The sequence below is a fragment of the Grampus griseus genome (genome assembly GCF_964374135.1).
Source record: "Grampus griseus genome assembly, chromosome: 7".
Classification (NCBI taxonomy): Eukaryota; Metazoa; Chordata; class Mammalia; order Artiodactyla; family Delphinidae; genus Grampus; species Grampus griseus.
The window spans coordinates 61,192,461-61,214,923 of NC_139001.1; the positions used below are offsets into that span (position 1 = coordinate 61,192,461).

Genomic DNA, 22,463 nt, shown 5'->3' on the forward strand with positions numbered 1-22,463 from the left:
TATGAACACTTTTCTTTTTTTTTGGCCACGCTGCATGGCATGCGGGATGGGATCTTAGTTCCCTGACCAGGGATCAAATCCGTGCCTCCTGCACTGGAAGAGCCTTAACCACTGGACCGCCAGGAAGTCCCAAGACTTCTTAAACTGAACACAAAAAGCTAACCATAAATTTTTAAAAAACTGATAAACTTTACTAAAACTATGAACTTCTGCTCATCAAGACACAATTAAGAGAGTGAAATAATACAACATAATATCCAACAAAGGAACTGTATTCAGAACAAATTCAGAATTACTGCAAATCATTAAGGTGAGTGAAACCACAATGAGATACCACTTCACATTCACAAAACCTGCTAAAGTAAAAAAGACAACAACAAGGATTGGCAAGGATGTGGAGAAACTGGAACCCTCATACTAAAATGGTGCAGCCTCTGTGGAAAACAGTTTTGCAGATCCTCACAATGTCAAACAGAGAGTTATTGTATGACCTAGCAATTCCACTCCTAGGTATATAACCAGAAGAAATGAAAACATGTCCATGTAAAAACTTATACACAAATTTCATAGCTGCTGGAAAGTGGAAATGTCCTTCAACTGATGAATGGATAAACAAAATGTGGTACACTTATAGAATGGAATATTATTTGGCAATAAAAAGGAATTAAGTATTGATATATGCTACAACATGAGTGAACCTTGAAAACATTACACTAAGTGAAAGAAGCCAGTCACAAAGACCATATATTGTATGATTCCATTTATATGAAATGTCCAGAATAGGCAAATCCATAGAAAGTAGATTAGTGGTGACCAGGGGCTGGGAGAAGGAGGAAAAGGGAGCAACTGCTAATGGGTAGGGAGTTTATTTCTAGGGTGATAAAAAGGTCCTGGAATTAGATACTGATGATGGCTGCACAACTCGGTGAATATACTAAACAACCAATGAACTGTAAACTTTAAAAGGCTGAATTTAATGGTATGTAAATTACATTTCAATAAAGCTGTTTAAAAAAGAAGACAGACAACTTAACGAAATGGAGAAAAGATTGTAGCAGACACTAAACAAAAGAGGATGCTGAAGTGGTCAATAAATATGAAAATGTGGTCGACTTCAACAGTCATCAGGAAATGCAAATTAAAACCACAATGGGATACCACTACACACCTATCAGAATGGCCAAGATGAAAAAGGGAAAATACTAAGTGTTATGAGGATATGGAACAATCAGAAACCTTAATTGCTGCTAGTGGGAATGTACGTTAGTAAGCTATTTGGCAATATCCATACTAAAATACACACATCTTTGCAAATATTCCACTATTTAGTATACCCAGTAGGAATGGGAATACATATGTTCTCCAAAGGCATACACAATGTAACATTCACAGCAGCACTATCTGTAACAGCCCCAAGCTAGACTGGAGGAGTTCAAGGCTCACCTGTTAAAACATTCTCTTCACATGTTTTATCAAAATAAATCAAAGAGCATGTTCTCCTGATTCTGACCCAATGCTGTAACTTGTGACATATGAAGAAATTTGAAATAAAATTCTAATGCTAATTAAATGAAATAAAAACCCATCACTACATCATAGCTTCCTAGAAAAGATCTGCATGTTAGAAAAATGATGCTGAAAGAAACTGGTCTGCTTCAAAAGAAACTAAAACTCTGGCAACATGCCATCTTATTTTATACTCTTCAAATACCAACTCGGGTATTTGTTTCTTATGGAAAGAAAACTTGCTGTGTGATCTCAGGCAATAATCTTTCTGTGCTCCTTTTCCTTAGCTGTAAAGTGAGGAGGCTGACTAGATAGTCTCTAAGATTGAATGACTCACCATGAAAGAAGTCTGTTGTTAAGCTATCTATAGATTTTACAGTGTAGATCAAACCCAACAAGATCATTTTTAATTATACAGATTGTAGGTCATTTTAGTTCAGGTGTTTAGTAACACTGTGGCAAAGCAATGAAAAGGACACTGGCACTCACCTATCTTTTAAAATACAGATGTAAAATTTCCTCAAAAATGAGGATCTTTAAAAATTAACAGGGACATTTATAAAATTAATGGGTCAGATTTGATCCAAAACTTAAACAGCAGTGACGTACAGGGTTAGGTACATGGACAAAAAGTAGCTGCTGAATGGCTAATTAAATGGAAATATTAATTAAAATGTTTACAACAAGTATATTTTAAGCAGTATTGGCACTATAATAGTTGTTCTCAACAGGTGACACAATAACGTAAATGCTAACAATAAAGGTAACAGCTAACATTTATTGAGTTTTTATCATATTCCAGATGCTATGTTAAGTGCTTTACATGGAATATGCCATTTAATCCTCAGAATAACCAATGAAGTAGACAGCATTTTTTAATAAAGAAATTTAATGTGCTCAATTTTTTTCCAAAATATTTTCATGTATACTATCTAATGTGGTTTTTAGTAAAAAAACAAAATCAAAAACAAAAGGTGGAGGAGGCACTACTCTTATCCCCACTTTTCAGATAAAAAGAATGAAGCTCAAAGAAGTTCAAAGGTTTGCCCAAGGGAAGACAATGAAGTGATGGAGTGACACTAGAATCTAGTGATTCACAAGGGTGGTCTCCAGTGGTCTACTATGATAGTCTCTCAATGTATCCATGTCCACAAGGTTCCTTACTGCGGATAATGTGCTTACATGATCCCTCACTGATGCTTAAAAAAACAAACACACAAGCAAAACCCAAAAAACCCCAGCACTATTCTCTTCATGCTGTAGTAAATTGATATGCGATGCCAAGAGGACCTATACAGTCTCTCAAAGTAACTACTTTGTTTTTGCATATGTTGTTTGGAAAGAAGTCATCTTACCTGATAATCACAACTCCCAAGGCAATCTACAGTCAGATTCTAAAGCACATATCAAATCTATATGGATATTTTCTAGTTTAGATTGTTAACTGCTTTTTTATTAGTAAATCAATCAATATAATCCTTTTGGTAGAATATTAAATGAATGTACTGATATTAGTGGTTATTCTAAGTTCAATTCTTCTGAAAATTTCAGGGGAATTATTAAAAAGCCCTGTCAGTATCTGACCCAGAAAGGCACTGAAGCCAGTTCTGTGCACTCTACTACTTACTGACCAGAGACAGAAACCATAATTACCCACCAAGAGCAGGTCTCCCCAAATGAGGATCCTGAAGATCCATACATTAAAGCACACTTCATCACAAAAATATATAAGGGTATACAAACAACATGACACTACTAATTTGTTCAAGGCTTATTAATATCAGTTAAAGTTTATGTCTAATTATACTGACAATTCCTAAAAGTGTCCTAAGGTTCACAAACATTGTATTTCATAGCATTAATAAAACATTCTTTCATAATAAAATGAAGTATTCTGATTCCTACATTTGAAAGCAATATCAAAGAATGTGTATTAAACAATTTCACAGCCTTTTATTAGAAGAGATCAATTTTGGGAGCAGGTTAGAATCTTCAAATCGTGTTTATAAAGCTTTTTCAATTATAACTTTATATTTGGAAAACATCAAATAACCCAACTGTTTTCTTTTTATACCCACTGTTTCAGAATAAGTGAGAAGATAAAGGATAATAGTGAGATTTTTATGTTTTTCAAATGGGGGCATGAGTTTAAAAAGTTAGAGAAACACTGGGTTAGAATAAAAAAAAATTATGACTATCAAATAATGGGATTTCACTTTCTCAGAACAAGTACCCAGTTGAAATCTTGCAGGATTTCATGTAGATTACTTAGGTTCCATTAAAAAAAGAGCACATCTAGGGACTTCCCTGGTGGCACAATGGTTAAGAATCCACCTGCCAATGCACGGGACATGGGTTCGAGCCCTAGTCTGGGAAGATCCCACATGCCGCAGAGCAACTAAGCCCGTGCGCCACAACTACTGAGCCTGTGCTCTAGAGCCCGTGAGCCACAACTACTGAGCCCACGTGCCACAACTACTGAAGCCCACACGCTTAGAGCCTGTGCTCCACAACAAGAGAAGCACCGCAATGAGAAGCCCGCACACCGCAACGAAGAGTAGTCCCCACTCACCGCAACTAGAGAAAGCCTGTGCGCAGCAGCAAAGACCCAAAAACAGCCAAAAATAAAATTAACTAATTAATCAATTAATTTTTTTAAAAAGTATAGGCAACTCTTAAAAAAAAAGAAAAAGAGCACATCTATATAATAGTAGATACGGTCTAGGTATTCTGTTTTCTATAGAAATAATTCCACTTACTCTCACTTTCTCCTCTAAGGAGAGTACCTAATGCTGCCCAGTCTGCAGCAAATGGCTCAGAAGATAAAAACCTGTTATTACACTGGAGACACAATTCATCTCAATGGCCTTTCCTTCAAAACATCCATCATCTCAAAATCTCTCTCAGAGGAAATTATAAGGAACAGTGAACATGACATTTTTCATATCCCCATACTGGTGTGAACACTGGTTCCAGAATGTCCTCAGATATCCTCCATTTCAAAGAATATTAAGTGTGGAGTGGAATTAATTTGAATATTTTAATTTAGAAACATCTTATAATGGGCATCTATGAGGCAACTCCAAAAACGTAATTTTGAAAATGGTCTTGTTGGGTTTACTTGATAATTAATAGAAAATCTAGACAAGAATTCTGTATTCAACATACTGCAACTGTAGTAACTTCTAACAAAACTGAGAAGTCCTGGCTAACATTTCTCCTGCCTTATGTTAGGATTAGAGAATGGGAATAAAAGTGGTATGCATGGTGAATGCGGAACCGGACCCAATGCATAAGGGAATCAGAAATACAACGTTCTTTTTCTTTTCTTTTTTTTTTTTTGGCCATGCCCTGCGGCTTGTGGAATCCTAGTTCCCCAACCATGGATCCAACCTGTGCCCCCTGCAGAGGAAGCAAGGAATCCCAACCACTGGACGGCCAGGGAATTCCCTATAATGATATTTTCAAAAGAAAGCTTCTGAACAAATTTTAAAATCTTTCACTAGGAATCCACTTTCAAAAAATAATTTTTATAACTATATTTTTTGTAAATATACAAATATTTCATAGTCACTGTGAAAATTTGGGGTAATATATTAAAATTTAAAAGGAATAAAAATGTCACCATCCACCAATAATCATTTTAATATCCTGGCTTATTACCTTTCCATTTTATTTCCCTAGGCACTCAAATGTACATGCACACACACAGAGGCATACCTGTGACCACAGAGTGTTTTGAAACATAATTTTCACTGAATGCACAGAATTCCAATCTGTAGTTAGGCCTTGATTTATTTAACAATTCCTCATTTGTTGGATATTTAGGTTGTAAAGCCAACATCCTATGATAACTTTTGGCCATACTGTACTTGATTATATCATATTACTCAAAATCTTTGTGAAACATGGCTAAAGGGCAATGGTAGGCACAGGGAAAAAAAAGACGAGGAAAAATACTTCAACAGTATTTACCTTTAGATGGCAGGATTACAGGTAATTTAGGTTTTTTGTTATACTTTCTGAACTTATCCAAATGCTCTCTAATGAACACGTGCCGATAATCAGAAAACAATGTAGTAATTTACTAAAATGAAGACCAATGTTTATATAAAGACATTACAATTCAATAATATGGGAAAATACATTTTAAGTGAAAACGAAAGGTAGGATTTAAGGTTGTAGATATGTATTTGTAACAGCAAAAGACTAGAAAAACTAAATGTCTAACACCAGGAGGTGGTACTTAACCAAACTATGGTATAAAAGACTTACTATGGAGCTAGGTGAAGGCAAGAGGCAAATCTCTCTGCGCTGCTATGGAAAGATAGACAAGACACTTTGCCAAAAAAGACACCAGGGTGTTTAACCATATGTAGCATGTTATTCTAACAGTTACAAAAGGAAACAAAAAGAAACAGTGAAAGGTTGGGGGGGGGGTGGATTCTTTTACACTCATAAAACATTTTTGAAAGGATACATAAACTATGATACATAAACTATGTTGGTTACTCCTAGGGTGAGTATGGGGAGTTGGGTATATAATATGATCACAAAATGAAAATGTGCATTAATACATAATAGATAAAAAGGTAAGTACACTGTTCATAGCAGAAAATCTGGAAACATTTCAAGGTTGTCCCCTAAATATTTTTTAAAGCAGAATCTAATAATGGATATGAAAAAATAACAGAGGAAACATAAAGGTCAATCTCTGAATTGTAGGAATACAATTTAAAAATAACAGTAATAAAACAGCAGTGTATATGGGTGTCACTATAAATTGGTATTTCAAAACACAATCATACAAGTTTTTATCACTAGCAAGGAAATGGCCAGGGAATTGTTAAAGAAAACTAACTTCTAATTAAATCATTCTAGAACTTGTTAAACATGGGTGATTTTATTACATGATTATCCTGCCATATTTACTCTGGTTTACAAGCTCAGTAATCCAGAGATGAAATATACAACCATAATTTAGGCAATAACAAATGAAAAGAAAATTTTTATATGTTGAGATTTAACAGAGTACTTTTCCCCTCTAAAAACAAAGATAAAGAAACCAATTACAGAATCAGGGCAGAGTGGGTTAGGAACTCAGAAACATTTTTAAAAATTCTCCTAAACTAGATGATCATTACTATTTTAAAGTTCCCTCTAATAAAATTCAAATGAAAAAAGAATTATTTCATCTTTTGCAACATTTATGCTCCAGATGCAGACTGGAAACTAAGGTTGCCCCTAGTGCTTCTAAAAATCATATTTATAGAATAACAGCATCTGCACTACTGAATATGTATGAGTGCTGATTTTCGGAGGTGCACCTATGTAAAGAAATACACTTCAACTTGTTTAACGACGAACGTAGTCATTAACAAAAGTCAACAGAAGTCACTGAACTGGAATCCTTTTGATACGTACACCTTTCTTACAGACTTTTAACACTCATTAATACTGTGCTTTACCTAGCGCGTAATTATAAAAATATCACGAATCCCCAAGGATTCATGGCCACAATCAGCAACTGTGAGAATCAGCTAGTAATACTGGATAACATACTGCAAAGCAGAGAACTCAGAATCAAACCAGAGAATAGAGAAAGTACCGCCACTAACTTTAACTTCACATCTGGGATCTGACAATTCTCCTTCCATTTCCCCTATCAGTGTGGCACTTGGGGGTTGGTTTAGCTAAACAGAACAGGAAGGTATTATGGTTTATTTATAGATTCCCTTTATTTTCTGGGAAAACCATCCTTTCCCACCAAGCGTATGGCTTCAAGAGGGATTTTTAGCAGAGTGGAGAGACAATTAGACGTGATAATCCTGAAGATCAGAAAGGTGATTGATAACGGCCCTAAGAATGCTGTCTCACCTAAAACATGGGACCTAAGGAAGAAGATGACTAGCACCAGGAAGTGCACTTTCCCACTTTCAGTGAAAATGCTCTTGCCTGTGAGGAGCTATCTATTTACACTATATTATGTCCTGAAATGGTGCTACGGATTGGGGCCACTCTGTTGACAGTCCATCACGTTATCACTCAACGCAGGTGTCACAACACACAACCAACACTGCCTCTTTTAAAGGCTCCCAGTTCCTTGAGGAAAGGACCACACGCTCCGTACAACCCAGGCTGTTCATAACTGGGGCTTAGCTAACGCCTTTCGAGATACTATGTTTCTCTGCACCCTGGTGACCGAAGTTGCTTTCCTTTATTTACCTGGTTTTTTTTTTTTTTAAAAAAAAGTTCCTCTCCATTACCTCTTTTACACTGTGGATCTAAACCTTAATCTCCACCACACCCTGAGCAGCCTTAGAAAAAAGAGAACGGAAGTTCCCACCGCCAGGAAATGTGGAAGAGGAGGGTTGGGAAGGTCAGGAGCGACACAGGAGAGAAAAAACCACAGTCAAAATCAAGTAGATTTAAGTCCGTCAAACCTACTTCTAGGCCATTTCGTTTTGTTTGCTTAATTGGCCTTTTCGGACACCCGGACAGCGCGGAGGAGAATCAACACCTGCTGTCGCATCCACCGCCTCTAGTTTGCGGGTTCCAGGCTTCCTTTTCTCGGAAAACTCAAATGCTACCTTCACCATCACCTCTTTTGCAGACTGCGCCTGAGCCTTCCCTAACTTTGGGAGCTAAGAATGAAGGGGTGGGGCCAGAGAAGGCCGTGAAGAGGAAAGGAGTCAAGGTTGCCCTCTCGCCTGGGCCGCTCCTGGCCAAGTCGCCGGCTGCCTCCTCTGGTCCCAGCCCGTCCTCCCGGAGCGGCGGACCCGGGCCCGGGGCGCTCCGGGGAAGCGGGTTGTGAGCGGCCTCCTGAGCCGGCCTCGGCCAAAGCAGCGCCCGCGGTCGCCTCTCCTTCGGGAGAGGCCTGGCTGCCCCGGGAAGAAGCCCGTCGGAGCCTCCGCCTCCCTGCGGCCGGGCCCCGCCTCCAGCCCGCCGCCCCCGGGTCGCCGTCGAAGCCCTTACCCGCAGGACGTGGTAGCCTTCCGTGCCCCCGCCTGGGATCTCGACGCTCTGCGAGGAGCCCATGGCGGCGGGCGATCAAGGCGGCCAGGCCGGGCTCCGCGCTGCTCCCCGCCCCCCCGCGCACCGCCCTCTCCGCTCCTCCGCGTAGCACTTGGGACGTGGCACTCGCAGCCTCAGGAGAGCCGGGCCGCACTGCCCGCTGGGAGATCGTCGCCGCGGCAGCCAGGGCCGCTGCGACGCCGCAGACAGCGTCACCTGGCGCGAGCCACCGGGAGGGGTCTGAGCCCGGGAGGCAGGGCTGGAGTGGAGGGCGGGGAGAGGCCTATTCGTGCTCGCGAGAAAGCAGAAATACGGTTCATCCAGTCGCTACACCTTACTACGGGTCCCTGGGCTTGACAAGATTCATCTAGACGCGTTCCCGCTCTCCCGAAAGAACGGTCGCTTGACTGTAGCTCCCCCTGGTGGCCAGAGGCCGGGAAGGGGCTCCTGCTGAAAAGAATAGGGGCGGATGCAAACACAGCGAGCTCCCTAATCTCTGGGTTTCTGAACCTCTAGGTCTTGTCCCCAGGTTGCGCAGAAGATTGTGGTAGTGGCTCTCCGTGGGCGGAGTACCGTGTCCGCTCCGCTTAGCTCAGTTTTATAAAGGAAAATATCCTAAAGAGTTATGGAGGACCCACCAAAGTTCTTTTTGTTTCCCTAATTGTGAGAACAAGATCAGTCTATCACAACCTGAGCGATGCCCTAGTGGGAAACACAGTTGGATGACGTTGGCGTTGCACCGTCTGCTGCTGGGTTCCCCATTCCACTTCCTTTAGGTAGCCAAGTTGTATTCACACTTTTCCTACTCGGTTGCTCCTTTGGTCCCTTCCCTCCAAAATTCCCAGTTATTGCCCAGGGGTCAATTTGGCCATCACTAACGGTGGATCAACCAGATATCAGAACATGTGTATTCTGATGTGAAGCAACGTGAAGTAACTATTATCACCCATGAAGTATGCCAGACCAAAATGTTTAACTTGCTCTTCTCATACCTTTATTTAGATCTTCCAGTTTACAGGAATACAAAGGAGAGAAGAACAAGTAAAATGACTTCATAAGGAAACAACCAGACAAAAATAAAAGAAACGGGCTGTTCCTTAGAACAGCTGGCCAGTTCTTTTCATCAAGTCAGAATAATAAGAAAGGGTCTGGGCTTCCCTGGTGGTGCAGTGGTTGAGAGTCCGCCTGCTGATGCAGGGGACACGGGTTCATGCCCCGGTCCGGGAAGATCCCACATGCCGCGGAGCGGCTGGGCCAGTGAGCCATGGCCGCTGAGCATGCGCGTCCGGAGCCTGTGCTCCGCAACGGGAGAGGCCACAACAATGAGAGGCCCGCGTACCGCCAAAAAAAAAAAAAAAAAAAAAAAAGGGGTCTGTACTGGATTAAAAGAGATATGAAGGACATAACCAGGAGATGAAATGAAAGGTCTTGAGTTGGGGGCTGATTTGGAGATATTAGCTGTAAAGGACATTCTGGGCTCAATTGGGAAAATATGAATACTGAGTGTTTGAAGAAAAGCATTTACTGTCATGGAAAAGTGGAAAGTATTGGCTAAAAAAAAAAGGTTATAAGACAGGATATGTCTGTAAACAATATGAAAACATTTTTGTAAATAAAATGTGTTAATACATAGTATGTATATGAAGATGTGGTTAGGGTTACAGTGGTGATCCCTGGGTGGTGACAGAGATGTTTTGTTTCTGCTGGTTCTACATTCTAAAATGCTCATGGACTGCTTTTGTAACAATAAAAGAGTATTTAAAAATAAAAAATCATTTTTCTTTCTTTGCTGTCAATAAACGAATACAAGGTTTTTAGGAGACCTAGTACATACATAAATGAATTCTCCAGTTATTAGGCTCGTCAAGGACAGAGAATGCAGTGGAGTCAGCTCTGTGTTTCTAATACTCAGCAGAGTGCCTGCCAGCTAATTTAATGAATTTGATGCAAATTAATGAACTTGACACAAAGGAATACGTGTAAGAGCTAGGTTTGATGATAATATTCTTGTTCTGCTTGGCAATTATAATCCTCTTCATGGTGGGGTCATAAGCTGTTGCTATGTTGAGTGGTCAAAATTTTTGTTTCCCAGACGTCTAACACGAGCCATGGTTTGCAGAACCCTGGCTGTGGACCTGAAGTAGCCCATGAGCAACTCCAGCCCTTCCTTAGAGCTATAATGTGTCTCAGCCATTTACTTTCTTACCTTCTTGATTTTATTCAAGCTCATCCATACATCTTGGGATGCTCTTTCCTACATTTTCTACTTCAGAAAATTCTAACTAATCCCTTAAGGCCTATCTCAAATGTTACTTATTTATCCTTAAATTCAGAACGACTCTCTCCTTACTCTGAGTTCCTGGAATAGTTAATTCTTCATTTCTGGTAGCATCATCATCATCACAGGCCTGTCTTCCACCATTTATAGTCCATTCGTTCAGGGTGGGGACCATATTTTTCACCTTTATATTACCAGTTCCTCGTTGAGAGTTGGGAACATGGTAGTATTGTTTGTTGATTTGAATTGAATGTGTGTGATTGAAGAGTTTCCAAACCTTTTCTTTTTCAGGATCAGTTAATAAGTTACCTCTGCTGTTCCTATTTGTGCCTCATCAAAACCTGTGTTACTTCTTTATCAGCAATTGGTAGGGGGTGAGGTGCAAGGCTCACCTGATTTGGGATTGAGACTATGTGATAACCATTGCTCCTGTTTTTCCTGGTGCCACTCATTTTCCTCTTTTACTTGGGAAATATGCTCAGAGGGAAGCGAATAGAATAAATAAAAGAACAACCAACGATGTTGCCAAAGCTAATATAAATTAATATAACATGATGGAGGGGAACACATGGGAAATTATTGTCCAAGTCAGTCTCAGTTGAAGTTGGAATCTGCTGCAGGCAAGTTGGTATTTTGAAATATCACAGGCAGCAGAAAAATGAAGCCCAGCAAAAGCAAATATCTACAGACTTAAAAAAGTCAAATGAGATGAAATCTATTTTTCTGGAAGAAGAAGCATCTGATACACAATTTTGTGTGTCTATTCTGGGTTTCATTAATCCTCCAGATTCTTTTGGCTATGCAGGGCCTTTTGTGTTTCTATACAAATTTTTGAATTATTTGTTCCAATCCTGTGAAAAATGCCTTTGGTATTTTGATAGGGATTGCATTAAATCTGCAGATTGCTTAGGGTAGTATGCTTGTTTTAACAATATTAATTTTTCCAATCCATGAGCACAGTATATTTTTCCATTTGTTTGTGTCATCTTCAGTTTCTTTCATCAATGTCTTACAGTTTTCCAAGTACAGGTCTTTCACCTTGGTTAGATCCTAGGGTTTTTTTTGATTCAATTGTAAATGGGGTTGGTTTCTTAATTTCTCTTTCTGATAGTTTATTGTTGGTGTGTAGAAATGCAACAGATTTCTGTGTTTAATTTTGTATCATGCAATTTTACTGATTTCACTTATTAGTTCTAATACTTTTCTGGTGGTGTCTTTAGGATTTTCTATATATAGTGTCATGTCATCTGCAAACAATGACAGTTTTACTTCCTTTCCAATTCAGATTCCTTTTATTTTTTTGTCTGATTGCTGTGGCTAGGACTTCCAATACTATGTGAATAAAAGTGGCAAGAATGGGCATCCTGGTCTTGTTCCTGACCTTAGAGGAAATGCTTTCAGCTTTTCACTGCTGGGTATATTGGCTGTAGTTCTGTCATATATGGCCTTTATTATGTTGAAGTATGTTCCCTCCAAACCCACTTTCTGGAGAGTTTTTATCATAAACGGATGTTGAATTTTATCAAAAGCTTTTTCTGCATCTATTGAGATGATCATACGATATTTATTCTTGAATTTGTTAGTGTGCTGTTATCATGTTCATTAATTTGTGGATATTGAACCATTCTTGCATCCCTGGGATAAATCCCACTTGATTATGGTATAGGAGCCTTTTAATTTACTGCTAAATTCGGTTTGCTAATATTTTGTTGAGAATTTTTTCATCTATGTTTATCAGTGATACTGGCCTTTGATTTTCTTTTTTTGTGGTGTCTTTGTCTCGTTTTGGTATCAGGCTGGTGCTGGCCTCACAGAATGAGTTTGAAAGCATTTCTTCCTTTTTAATTTTTTGTAATAGTTTGAGAAGGATAGATGTTAACTCTTCTTTAAATGTTTTGTAGAATTCACCCGTGAAGCCATCTGATCCTTGACTTTTGTTTTTTGGGAGTTTTTAAAATTACCAATTCAATTTCATAAGTGGTAATCGGCCTGTTCATATTTTCTATTTCTTCCTGATTCAGTCTTGGGAGATTATATGTTTCTAAGAATTTATTCATTTCTTTTAGGTAGTCTATTTTATTGGCATATAATTATTCACAGTAATATTTTATGAGTCTTTTTATTTCTGTGGGGTTGGTTGTAACTTCTCCTCTTTCATTTTTTATTTTATTTATTTGGGTCTTTTTTTTATGAGTCTGGTTTATCAATTTTATTTATCTTTTCAGAGAACCAACTCTTAGTTTCACTGATCTTTCCTATTGATTTTTAGTCTCTATTTCATTTATTTCTGCTCTGATCTTTATTATTTCTTTCCTTTTACTAACTTTGAGTTTGTTCTTCTTTCTCTAGTTCCCTTAGGTGTAAGGTTGGATTGTTGTTTTGAGATTTTTCTTGTTTCTTGAGACAGTCTTTTATCCCTATAAGCTTCCCTCTTAGAACTGTTTTTGCTGAGTCCCATAGATTTTGGATTGTTGTGTTTCCATTTTCATTTGTCTCTTTGATTTCTTCAGTGACCCATTCGTTGTTTAGTAGCATATTGTCTAGCCTCCAGGTGTTTGTGTCTTTTGCTGTTTTTCTCTTGTAGTTGATTTCTAGTCCCCTAACATTGTGGCTGGAAAAAATGCTTCATATAACTTTATTCTCCTTAAATTTATTGAGCCTTGTTTTGTGGCCTAGCACATGATCTACCGAGCAGAATGTTGCATGTTGACTTGAAAGGAATGTGTATTCTGCTGCTTTTGGGTAAAATGTTATCTGTATATATTCTAATAGCTGTACGTTTTTACACCTCCCCCCCATGTTTAATGTTTTTGAGATCACATTTTACATCTTTTTGTTTTGTGTATTCTTTAACTACTTATTGTGGATATAGATGATTTACTTCTTTTGCCTTTAACCTTCCTACTTGCTTTATAGTTGGTTGATCTACTGCCTTTACTGTATGTTTGCCTTTACCAATGAGACTTTTGCTTTTGTAATGTTGATATTTCTAGTAGTACCCTTTTCTTTTCCACTTATAGAGGTCCCTTTAACATTTCTTGTAAATCTGGTTTAGTAGTGCTGAACTCTTTCAGCTTTTGCTTGTCTGTAAAGCTCTTTATCTCTCCTCAAATCTGAATGACAGCCTTGCAGCACCAGTGTCCTCATGGTAGAATGAGTTCCCCAAATGGCTGCCACCAGTATCTCTATTCCTAGGGGAGCCTCAGTTGCCCCCTACCTCTCTGGAGGTCCTCCAAGATCAGTAGATGGTTCTGACCCAGGCACCTTTCAAATTAACACCTCTGTGCTGGGAGTTGGAGTGTGTGAGGTTTTTCATGTGCCCTTTAAGAGTGGAGTCTCTGTTTCCTACAGGCCTCTGGCTCTCCCATACTCAAGTCCCACTGGTCTCCAAAGCAAGACATTCTGGGGGCTTCTCTTCCCAATGCAGGCTGGGTAGTCTGATGTGGGGCTTGGACCCCTCACTCTTTGGGGAGAAACTCAGCAATTGTGATTATCCTCCCGTTTGTGGGTTGCCTACCTGGGGGTGTGGGTCTCACCTATACTGTGTCTCTGCCCCTCCTATCTGTCTCATTATGGTTTCTCCTTTATATCTTTAGTGGTAGAAAATCTTTCCTGCTGGTCTTCAAGTGATTCTCATAGATCGCCGCTCTGTAAACAGTTGTAATCTTGGTGTGCCTGTGGGAGGAGGTGAGCCCAGGATCTTCCTACTCTTCCATTTTGGCCACACCTCTCAAGTCCTTTTTTTTAAAAAGTGTATTGAAATCTAAGTGGCTGGGAGTAATATTATTCCAGGAAAACTTTGATCTTACTTTAGTACATATAAAATGTCATTTGCAAATATTGATACTTTAGGAACAGTAACATATTACTGATGTAACCAGGGGCCACAAACTCATTTGTTTATGGAGGGAATGAGTTGGGCTGGATACAGGTGGAGGAAGAGAGAGGCTAAGTAACTTGCCTAAATTGAAGCAGCTGGTGTGTCAGAACCAGATGTGGTACCAAAGCCTTTGACCATATGTTCAGAAATCCTTCCATTGCACTAATAATTAGAGCACTAACAATTAGAGCACTAATAGTAGCCCTTATTTATTGAATGACAGCCGTATATATCTTACACCCTTAACAGTTTATAAGCATTATCTTTAATCATCAAAATAACTTTGTTAATGAAAGGTGGTAACTTCATTTTTTTAGAAACTGGGTTGCAGAGAAGTTAAGTGATTTGCCCAAGATTCCACAGCTAGTAAATGGTAAATCAGAGTTCAAATCCAGACTTATCGATTTCAAAGTTCATGCCCTTTAGCTACACCATGCTGCCTCTTCCAGGAATGGAAGTTGAACTAAAGGGTTGTAGCTGAGTTTACATGCTTACCTCTCTTTCCAAGCTGGAGGAGGGAGAATTCAGCCCAGGGCTACACAGGAGAACACTGAAGGTAGCTGCAGGGTTTGTCCTGTTTCATAGTCCTGTGTGCAGCAGGATAGGGAAGTTAAACTAGGGACCTCACTATTAACATTTTCAAAACCTCAGAGCTAGCTGGAGAAGCCCTGTTATTGAAGAATACATTTTATTTTATTTTTTTGGCCACATGGCTAGTGGGGATCTTAGTTCCCTGACCAGGGATTGAACCCAGGCCCTCGTCAGTGAAAGCATGGAGTCCTAACCACTGGACAGCCAGGGAATTCCCATAGAATACATTTTAGAAAAACTACATTTAGGTTTTGGTCAGAACATGTTGCAATATTGCTACATTGATATTTCTAAGATATTGTGAGAAAAAAACCCTCCACTCTGATCAAGCTTCTGGAAACTAACCACACATTTTCAGTAAATACAGCACACTGAGGAACATGTTAAGCAAACAAACTCCAGACTGTGGGCAACTACAGGACAATAACCTAGTTTCTTCAGCGAATAAAATGCAAGGAAAAAAAAAAGGGGAGGGAAAACCTATAGATTAAAAAAAAAAGACTTAAGAGATATATAAACAAAACACAATGCGTGGCTCTTGTTTGGCTCCTGATTTGAACAAACTAACTGGAAAGACATTTATAAGACAACCTGGGAAATTTGAACACTGACATTTGATAATATTAAAGAATTATTGTTGGGCTTCCCTGGTGGCGTAGTGGTTGGGGGTCCGCCTGCCGATGCAGGGGACATGGGTTCATGCCCCGGTCTGGGAAGATCCCACATGCCGCGGAGTGGCTGGGCCCGTGAGCCATGGCTGCTGAGCCTGTGCATCCGGAGCCTGTGCTCCGCAACGGGAGAGGCCACAACAGTGAGAGGCCCGCGAAAAAAAAAAAAAAAAAAAGAATTATTGTAAATTTTTTAGGTAGGTTAATAATTATTCTTTTAGAAATACATACAAAATTGTGAGGGCTTTGGGCTTTCCAACTTCCCTGTGTCATTTGTGATATTTTTAGATCTTATTACTTTAAAAAAATAACTTTTACTTATTAATTTTTGAATAGGTAATACACTCGTTTGTAACAAGATTCAACAGATAAAAAGAATGAACAGTGAAAACTAAGTCTCCCTTTGACATCTGTGGCCAAGTCACCCAGGAAGTTCCTTTCCCTGGAGGCAACCAATGCATATCCTGTTGGAATCACTCGATGTAATTTATTTTGATGAAAGTAGTAACAGATCCAACCTCATTTTTCCCCAAATAGTTACTCAGTTGTTTTAAAACTATTTAGTGCATTATTCACATTTTCTCAGAAGAAATATAACTTGAAATACAACCTTTACCAAATACTAAATTCCCAATATATATTTCATTCTATTTTGTATATAATCTTTCTATTTTGTCCCATTGTCTTTTCATGAACCAGTGTCACATTGCATAAATTACTATAGTTTTCCAATATATTTCAATAGCTGGTAGAGTGGTCACTTTATTATTCTTTCTTTTCAGAATTTTCCTTCTATCCTTGCTTGTTTATTTTTCCATATGAACCAGATCAAGGAGTGGCAAACTTTTTCCATAGAAGGCCAGAGAGCAAATATTTTAGGCTTTGCAGCCACTACATCTCTATAGCAATTAGTCATCTCTGCCATTGTATAGTGAAAGTAGCAATCAGCAATAAGTAAGTCAGTGGGTGTGCCTGTGTTCCAACAAAACTTTATTTACAAAACCAGGATGCATTAGACTTGGCCCATAGGCTATAGTTTGCTGGCCCCTGAAGTAGACAAACTCATTTGCCTAGTTAAAAAAAATCTTAGTATTTTTACTGGGATCTTGTTAAATATATAGATCAATTAGGGAGAATTAATCTATACCTTTATGATGTTGAGTCTTTCTATCATAGAATGGAAATGACTATTTGGTTAATGCTCATTTGGTATCCTTCAGTAATATTTAATTTTTTCCTATCTATTCAAATATACATTCAGATTTAATATTTTAGTTCTCATTATTAGAACATTAAATGTCTACGTGTTTAGATATTCCTTGGCTATTTTCTATATCTATAATTTTCTCTTGAATCCTCTTTATCATTGTTCATCTCTGTTTCATTTTTCTTGCTTTTCTTAATCCTGTCCCCATGTTTCTTACAATGTTTCCAGTAAAGTATTTCTCCTTTGTGTTGCCCTCAGTGTGGGCTGTGTTGGAATGCTTTCAGTTGCAAGCAACATAAGCCAACTAAAAGTGGCTTATAAGTTGAGGAAATTTTATTTCATATAATAAGAAGTTTGGAGACAGAGAAATTCCAGAGTTGGCTAACACATGGTCTCAGTGATGTCAGGGCACAGGGAAGGTGAGCTTCTCTCTGCTTCTCTTAGTTTTTCACACGTGAAAACAAGATGGTGGTGGCAGCTCCACACCTTACATTGTCATGTGATAGCATATGAGAAGAGAACATATTTTGGCTTTGTATCTTTTTTAAGACCAAGGAACACTTTCTTAGAAGCCATCCAGAACACATGTTTTATCAGCCAAGGTTGTATCACGCCTGAACCAGACTCTGACAAAGAGAATAGAAATACCAGACTTGATTTAGACAAATTGGTACTTACCCTTGGGACTAGGGAAGGGCCCATGAAGCACTTACTATAAAGCTTTGGCAATCAAGTCACAGTGATGTTGGCTTCAGTATAGACACACATATCAGTGGTATAGAATAGAGAGACCTACATATAAGGTTAATTGACTTTTGATAAAGGTACTCAGGAAATTCAATGGAGGAAGGATAGTCTTTTCACAAAATGGTACTGGAACAATTGCACTTCCATATTGGACATCCAAAAAAGAAAGAAAGAAAAAAGAATCTCAACCCATACTTTACATTATGTGCCAAACTTAACTCAAAATAGATAATATACCTAAGTGCAAAACTTTAAAAATTCAAACTTCTAGAAGAAAATATAAGTAAAGATTTTTTACATAGGACACAAAAAAATGTAAACCATTAAAAAAATGGTACATAACACTTCATCGAAGTTTAAAATTTTGGCTCTTCAAAGACACTTAATAAGAAAAAGAAAAGATAAGCCACATAATGGAAGAAAATATTGCAAAACACATACCTAATAAATATATACACAACATATAAAGGACTGTAGTAACTCAGTAATAAGAAAACAACCAAATTTTTTAAAAGACCAAAAGGCTTGAACAGATATTACACACACACACACACACACACACACACACACACACAAATGTACAGATGACAAATGAGAATATGAGAAGATGCTTAACATCATTAGCTTTATGGAAATGAAAACTAAAACCACAATGAGATACCACTACATACTTATCAGAGTAGCTAAAATAAAAAGAGCTAACAATACCAAGCACTAGCAAGGATGTGGAGTAACTGCAATGCTCAAACATTGCTGGTGGAAATGTAAAGTGGTACAGCCACATTGGACAACAGTTTGACAGTTTCATTTGAAGTTAAACAAACACCTTATGATACAGTGATCTCAGTCCTAGATAATTACAGAAGATAAATGTCTAGACAAAATGGGTATACAATAACCTATATATAAATGTTTACAAAAGCTTTGTTTATAATCATCAAGACTGGAAACAACCCAATGTTCATCAACTGGTGAATGGATAAACGAATTGTGGTACATCCAAACAGTGGAATATTACTCAGAAATAAAAAGGAACAAACTACTGATACAACCTGGTTGAATCTCAAAAGCATTAAGTGAAAGAAGCCAGATGTAAAAGGCTACAAGCTATAGATTCTATTTATATGTCATTCTGGATAAGATGATTTTACAGGGTCAGAAAACAGATTTGTCCTTGCCAGGGAGTGGGGATAAGGGAAGAAAATTGATTACAATTCCTGCTTAAAGTGTCGGCTTGGCTACAGGCATACTTTTCTCCATCTCATATGTATCTAACTGCATAGGAGGGTATTTTATAAGATATCAGTTGGACTTCTTGAGTGAGACATTGTTTTATTAGAAAATTAGAATTCTTCCATGAAATATACGATTTTTAAAAAATATTGAGAGGCCAACAGTGAGTGAAAAGATGGAATGTGGATAGAAAAAAATCAGAAAACTCTTCATAGAGAAAATAACCAGAGTTGTGATTCAAAACAAACTAAATGTTTTGCTACATATAATTTCAAATGAGTCTTTGTAAGAGGTTGGCTTATGCTAAAGAAAAAGTCTCAGGGCTTCCCTGGTGGCACAGTGGTTGAGGGTCCACCTGCCAACGCAGGGGACACGGGTTCGTGCCCCAGTCCGGGAAGATCCCACATGCCGCAGAGAGGCTAGGCTCGTGAGCCATGGCCGCTGAGCCTGCGCGTCCGGAGCCTGTGCTCCGCAACGGGAGAGGCCACCGCAGTGAGAGGCCCGCATACCGCAAAAAAGAAAAAGAAAAAGAAAAAGTCTCAATGATTTCCCAAATCAGGATGGGTTTGGATGTGCAGCTTGGGGGAAGGGCTTGGGAAAGGTGAACTGCTCTGTGTAATATAGGCAAAGGATTAGAATATTGGGGAGGAGTGGGGACCAGGAGGAGAGAAGAGAGCGACACTAGCATGGTGGACATTTGCATGGGTGGAGGGGGAAGAGTTAAGGACCCTCAGGGCAGAGCACCCCAAAGGGTCTCCCTCTGACTTTGAGTGCCACCTTATACAGCCATTAAGCAGACTCTGAGGGATGGAGTTTTCCAAGCAGGGACAGGAGGGTCCATGCCCCCAGAGAGCTTATGTCCTCAGTCAACCCCCTCCAGCATGAGCCAAGGATGCCATGTTCCTTAGGCCACCCCCACCATTGGCCTAGACTCTCTCTTTGTGGGTATGTCTCTGCTGGTCAGCCAGAAAGTGCTTCTCCAGCCCTATCCTGGAGGGAAATTTCTTTCAATGAGAAAGTTCAGTCCAGGTAGAGAAAATCAATGAGTTCTCATGCTAATATATTCCTTGCCTTTGCTTTTGCTGTTTCCTGCTGAGAAAGCCCTTCTTACTATTTCTATCTTCAGTGAACTACTGCTCATCTTTTAAACTGAGCTCAAGCCTCGCTATAGGAAGCCTCCCTTGACCACCTCCCATCTGATGAAACGTTTTGTTTACTTTACCAGATGATAAAAGTGATACATGCTCATTTAAAAATACTACAAAGGTGTATAATTAAAGTAATAAAAAGTTCACTAACTCTCATACTCTAACTCTACCCCTCTGAGATAACCAGTGTTAAGATTTGGGTATGTATAGTACCATTTCTTTCTCTAGACAAATACAAACTGATACAAACCTATGTACATACACATGCATTGTTCTTTTCTTCTCTCTCACACACAAAAGGGTTACATTATACACCAGATTTTGCAGTTTGCTTTCCCTCTTCCTTTCATTTAATATGTGATGAACATACTTCTATTTTAATAGCAATATCATAGTTCCCAATTAGATGTTTGTGACAATGTCTAATTTTTATTTTCTATAAAACTCCTAGAGGAAAACATAGGCAGAACACTCTTTGACATAAATCACAGCAACATGTTTTTTGGATCTGCCTCCTAGAATAATGGAAATAAAAACAAAAATAAACATATGAAACCTAATTAAACTTAAAAGCTTTTGCACAGCAAAGGAAACCATAAACAAAATGAAAAGACAACCTATGGACTGGGAGAAAATATTTGCAAACGATGTGACCAACAAGGGCTTAATTTCCAAAATATATAAACAGCTCATACAACTCAATAACAAAAAAACAAACAATGCAGTCAAAAAAATAGGCAGAAGACCTAAGTAGACATTTCTCCAAAGAAGACATACAGATGGCCAATAGGCTCATGAAAAGATGCTCAATATCGCTAATTATTAGAGAAATGCAAATCAAAACTACAATGAGGTATCACCTCACACCGGTCAGAATGGCCATCATTAAAAAGTCTACAAATAATAAATGCTAGAGAGGGTATGGAGAAAAGGGGACCTTCCTACACTTTTTGTGGGAATGTAAGTTGGTACAGCCACTATGGAGAACAGTATGGAGGTTCCTTAAAAAACTAAAAATAGAGTTGCCATATGATCCAGCAATCCCACTCCTGGGCATATATCTGGAGAAAACTCTAATTTGAAAAGATCTATGCACCCCAATGTTCATAGCAGCACTATTTACAACAGCCAAAACATGGAAGCAACCTAAATGGCCATCAACAGACGAATGGATAAAGAAGATGTGGCACATATATACAATGGAATATTACTCAGCCATAAAAAGAAACGAAATTGAGTTATTTGTAGTGAGGTGGATGGACCTAGAATCTGTCATACAGAGTGAAGTAAGTCAGAAAGAGAAAGACAAATACCGTATGCTAACACATATATATGGAATCTAAGAAAAAAAATGTCACGAAGAACCTAGGGGTAAGACGGGAATGAAGACACAGACCTACTAGAGAATGGACTTGAGGATATGGGGAGGGAGAAGGGTAAGCTGTGACACAGTGAGAGAGTGGCATGGACATATATACACTACCAAACGTAGAATAGATAGCTAGTGGGAAGCAGCCGCATAGCATAGGGAGATCAGCTTGGTGCTTTGTGACCACCTAGAGGGGTGGGATAGGGAGGGTGGGAGGGAGGGAGATGCAAGGGGGAAGGGATATGGGAACATATGTGTGTGTGTGACTGATTCACTTTGTTATGAAGCAGAAACTAGCACACCATTGTAAAGCAATTATACTCCAATAAATATGTAAAAAAAAAAGAACTTAAAAAAAAAGATGTGGTATATATATACATGCAATGGAATACTACTCAGCCATAAAAAAGAATAAAATAATGCCATTTGCAGCAACATGGATGGACCTAGAGATTATCATACTACGTGAAGTAAATCAAACAAACATCATATGTTATCACTTCTATGTGGAATCTAAAAAATGATACAAATGAACTTATTTACAAAACAGAAATAGACCCACAGACATAGAAAAGAAATTTATGGTTACCAAAGGGGAAATAAATTGCAGTGGGGGAGATAAATTAGGAGTTTTGGACAATGCCGTGTTTCTATCTTCACTTGTTCCCTTGCCAATACGATTATTGAATGCAATATTGCAGTTGAAATGAATAAACTAGAGCCACATGGATAGATCTCAAAAGTATAAGGTTAAACAAAAAAGCAAGTATATGGGGGCTTCCCTGCTGGCGCAGTGGTTGAGAGTCCGCCTGCCGATGCAGG

At 38.7% G+C, this 22,463-nt stretch overlaps 1 protein-coding gene across 2 annotated transcripts in view; it reads right to left on the bottom strand.

The window, feature by feature from the left end:
* Positions 1-8,682, bottom strand: part of GORASP2 (golgi reassembly stacking protein 2) — a 29,734-nt gene extending 21,052 nt beyond the window's left edge. The window contains exon 1 of one of the 2 annotated variants that reach the window (XM_082658696.1): positions 8,482-8,682. In XM_082658696.1, the coding sequence (XP_082514822.1) occupies positions 8,482-8,544 (63 nt within the window). In that variant the 5' untranslated portion in view covers positions 8,545-8,682. The remainder of the gene's footprint in view (positions 1-8,481) is intronic. The other variant, XM_082658695.1, reaches the window with a different exon arrangement.
* Between the last annotated feature and the right edge of the window lie 13,781 nt (positions 8,683-22,463).